This window comes from Eimeria necatrix, genomic scaffold, assembly GCF_000499385.1.
Source record: "Eimeria necatrix Houghton genomic scaffold, Enh_scaff2040, whole genome shotgun sequence".
NCBI lineage: Eukaryota > Apicomplexa > Conoidasida > Eucoccidiorida > Eimeriidae > Eimeria > Eimeria necatrix.
Window position 1 is genome coordinate 1 of NW_013652668.1, and position 4,132 is coordinate 4,132.

General features: G+C 55.3%; 2 protein-coding genes across 2 annotated transcripts; both read left to right on the forward strand.

The window, feature by feature from the left end:
* Nucleotides 1–1,528: 1,528 nt before the first annotated feature.
* On the forward strand, nucleotides 1,529–2,173 carry ENH_00027490 (hypothetical protein; the record flags this gene model as incomplete). The annotated part of the gene is made up of 1 exon (XM_013579948.1): nucleotides 1,529–2,173. One exon carries the CDS (start codon nucleotides 1,529–1,531, stop codon nucleotides 2,171–2,173), a length of 645 nt encoding a protein of 214 aa, XP_013435402.1.
* Nucleotides 2,174–2,445: 272 nt separating this feature from the next.
* On the forward strand, nucleotides 2,446–4,132 carry ENH_00027500 (OSJNBa0079C19.6 protein, related; the record flags this gene model as incomplete). Its single annotated transcript, XM_013579949.1, has 1 exon — nucleotides 2,446–4,132. A coding segment is annotated over one exon (1,687 nt), but the record flags the coding sequence as incomplete, so codon positions are not given.

The following is a 4,132-nucleotide window of genomic DNA, read 5'->3' on the forward strand; positions in this document are numbered from 1 at the left end:
CCACGTAACCTCTTGAACCGCGGCCAGCGCGTCCCAATACTACATTCCAGGTAGGGTGCCATTATACTTCTTCATTATATGATTCCAAGATCGGATCCAGCTGGGTATTCTATCATGTTGCAACCAGCCCGTAGCCTCTTTGTGTAGAGATAATAAAAGAGCAAGAGCCTGTGGGCTTGTTGTGAAGAGTGGAAATTCCTAGGTAGGTCCAAACTTTGAAAGTACCACAGGCGCGTTTGCCGCGCATGAGCTCCTCTACTTAGTGTTAATCATGCGTGCAACATGTGTTAACAGGCAGCATGCACGCCATTTGTCTGCAATGAGAAGTACTGTGGTTCTTTTGTAGAGCTTTCCGCAGTTGTCGCCCCCCCCTCGTTGGCCTCACTAATGAGGAAGGACTCTTTCACTAAGCCGAAGCTTCCACTCAAAGCAAGCAGTGGTCAAGTGGCCATGCAGTCCGGAAAATTCTAGAACCTACAAAGCCCTGGCTGCCAGCGGCAGACAGTTGCACGTAGCCGTAACTGTAATGCCTTTGCTGAAACACACGTAACACAGTAGCACAGGATGAACCAACAGGAGCAGGCAGCGCTCCAACCGCTGCACTTGGGGCGCTGTCCAAGTGATAAAGGAGCCCCCACTGCTCGCGATCAGCGGCTGAAGAAGGCATCAAAGTAGCAGCGTTGGCAGTAACAGACTCACGAGCAGCATCGCAGCCCGCAGCACCATTCCATGAAGACTCATTGGCGCCTGTATGGGAGCTGGCAGGAGTAGCAGAAGCTGCTGCCGTAGATCTGTTGCACAGGGATACGAACTGAGATGACAAAGAGGACAGCCGACCGAGATGCGGAAGTGAAGCTAACTGAGAGCGGAAGTGAAGCTAACTGAGAGGAGCCTAGTCAACAACTACGGAATACCTTGATTAACCTCGTACAATTGAGTTCATATTATTATGAGGTGAGAAAACCCAGAATAATAGAACTCAATTGTACGAGGTTAATCAAGGTATTCCGTAGTTGTTGACTATAGTCAGGTACCTTTGACTGACTGTGCCGAGTGACCGCCGAGTCGGACTCGCCAAGGGACATTACGTAGTAACAGTGTAGACAGCTGTTCACTACATTTGGGGGCTGTTCCGGGATTACAAACACAATCTGGGCAGCATTTCGAGCTTGCAACAAGGGAAGACCCTCCCCCTTAAAGCCCGAAGGGACCAACACACCTAAGTGGGAGCGGAGGGGGACATGCATCTACGCAACGGGAAAGTGGTACAGCCTCCGTTTGAACCGAACGCAGAAATGCAGAATATAGATGAGTCAAACGACGATTCCGTGGATTACCCAATGGAAACGCCGCGAACAGAACCCGATCGCTGCATCAACCCACCCACCGCGGGGGTCGCTCGATCGGCACCGCTCGATCGGCACCGAGAGTCTGGGACCGCGACGTTCGAGGGCGCAAGGGACCCGTAGTGGATCAAGCTTGGGCGGATCCGGTTCTGCCCGAGTTCTTTCGGGAACTTGCCTCTCAGATGGCACGGGGGGTAGTACAGGCGTGCCAGAGGAACATCGGATACGAGGACGGCAAGAACATGAGGGATTTCCTCGACCTAGCGGAGTTAGATTTCATTGAAAGAGGGCTAGAAGAACGGCTGTGGGGAGAAGAACTCAAAAGATATCTGAGGGGAGACGCCTTGAGATACTGGTTGTATCTGCGTCGCACTGGAGAATCCCTAACTGATTGGGAGCAACTGAGACAGCGATTCTGCGAGCATTTCTGTAGTATAACTCTGGAACGGATGAAAGTCATGCTAGCTAAGAATGTCTGGAGGGGCGACCACCACGCATACTCGGCGCGCTTTGCGGACATCGTGACTCAAGGGGTGTCGGTGGCTCCAGATATGTTGGTGGGTTACTACCTGGCCAACCTGCCAGGTGAAATACTCCGAGAGGTGACTCGAGGGGGAACAAGGAATTTCGCAGACTGGCAGGAAGCCGCCGCAGCACTGGCTACTACGGCAGCGCCGTGGAAGGATTTATGCGAAGACCACCACCGATTCCGGCGAGACTTAGAGGATGCCACGCGTAGATGGGCTAAAGGCGGGCGAGCACCGGACCTACTACGCGAACGAGAGAACAAGGACGACCGAAGGAATGATACTACGGACTCACGCTGATACGTGTGCAGCGGAAGGGGACATGTGAGCAGGGATTGTCCGCTCCGTAACGGAGCGACGCGACGGATCGGGGAAATATGCTCCAGGTGTGGGGACCGGGATCACTACGCAAGAGATTGTCCTACGTCGGTTCGACCCAGAGCAGAGCCTATCCGGACGCCCAGACAGCAGCCAATGCGGCCCAATGTCGACCAATCGGGGCATTTAAACGGACGAGCCTAGCCGTTAAGGGAGACGAGCGGGCTAGGCGGACTAGGAGTGGGAACGGTGCGATGTGCGCGGTAGCGACAGGGCCTAACTCCATTCCAGTCTCCCCAGATTGGGAGAAGAGGTTGCGTATGGGGACCGAGCGGAAACGCACCGAGGGACCGGATGTGGGGGAGACTCAGCAACCCCCGGCAGACCAGTCCCACGCCGAGACTACGTCGCCAATCAAGGAATGGTCTAGGCGTAGAATGGACCGCAGCGGCGAGCAGAACGACGCAACTACTGAAGGGGACCGCTCACAGGACGCGGGCACTAAAGAACTACAATGGTGGCGCGAGCAGAGGGTGCAGGAAGACGCCACGCCCCAGGGGACACTGTGTAGTGTGGGTATGACCGCCGTGCTAAGAGTCGAAGTGGCCGGCAACCAGTGTGAAGCTCTACTGGATACCGGCGCCTCAAGGAGCTTCATTAGCCCAGGGGCGGCAGAACGCCTGCAGCTGAGAACACGGAAGCTGCCTGAGGAACACGTGTTCACCGTAGCTAACGGTGCGCAGTTGAGGATAGATCGAGTGGTGAAGGGGCTCACAATGTGGTGTGGGACGGCCCGCCTAGCTGGTGACTTCTTAGTCGGGCCGGTGCCGTATGACCTAGTGGTGGGGCTTGATTGGCTGACTAAGCATAGGGTAGCCTGGTATTTCCAGTCTGATAAGCTACGTACGTATGTGGATGGCCAGTGGTGCGATCTACCAGTTGTTCGTGCCACCGAGGCCACACAACGGAACGGCAGTACTCAAGGGTCGCGTCAGCGAACCCCCGCAGAGCAGGCGTACGACATACTGGCTAAGCAGGTGGCGGACATGACTCGGGAGGAAGCTACGGCGCTTCTACGTCCTCCCACTAAGAAGTACAAGCCACCCTCCAGGGGCAAGCGGAAAGCTGTGATCGCCGCCCTGTCCCAGCAGGTTTCGGAGAGTGCGGCCTTTGTACGCCACCCCCTTCAAGGGCTCTACGTTATACTAGCGCTTCCCGCAATGGAGACGGACGTGGCTCTGCGTCTAGTGGAGGAGAGGCAAGGGGCTTTATGTTGTGCCTTGGTTGATTGCTCCCCTTCCAATCCCCACCGGCAGTGTCTTAAGGCTCTACCCGCTTCCGCGTATCCCGACGACGAGGAAACATCCCCTTGGCCAACGGCCAAACTAGAGTACTCGAAATTCGATACGTGGCTAACCTCCGAGGAGGCGCAGGAAACTCCCCGAGTGATACTGGAGGTGTTGTGTGCCAACCGTGCGGTCTTTCCGGATAAACTTCCTACAGGGCTGCCACCGAAACGCCCCCACGATCACCGTATCCTTCTCGTGCCAGGGAAACTCCCTACGAAATCGGCGATCTACCGCATGACCCCCGAACAACTTCTATTTCACAATCAGGAGATAGCTAAGCTGTCTGCTAATGGGTGGATTGGCCCCACTTACTCTCCGATCTGCGCACCTACGATTATGGTGGATAAGCGAAGCGATGAGACGGGCGAGCGTAAGATGCGCATGGTTGTCAATTACCGGGAGCTGAACGCCCTTACGATTGCGCCTGACTTTCCCCTACCACCTATTCAAACGATTCTTGAGATGCTGGGGGGGGCCCGATACTTTTCCACCCTCGATCTCGAGTCAGGATTCCACCAGATAAGGATGGCCAAGGAGGACAGGTGGAAGACAGCTTTCCGTTCTGTTATGGGGTTATTCGAGTATAAGGTCA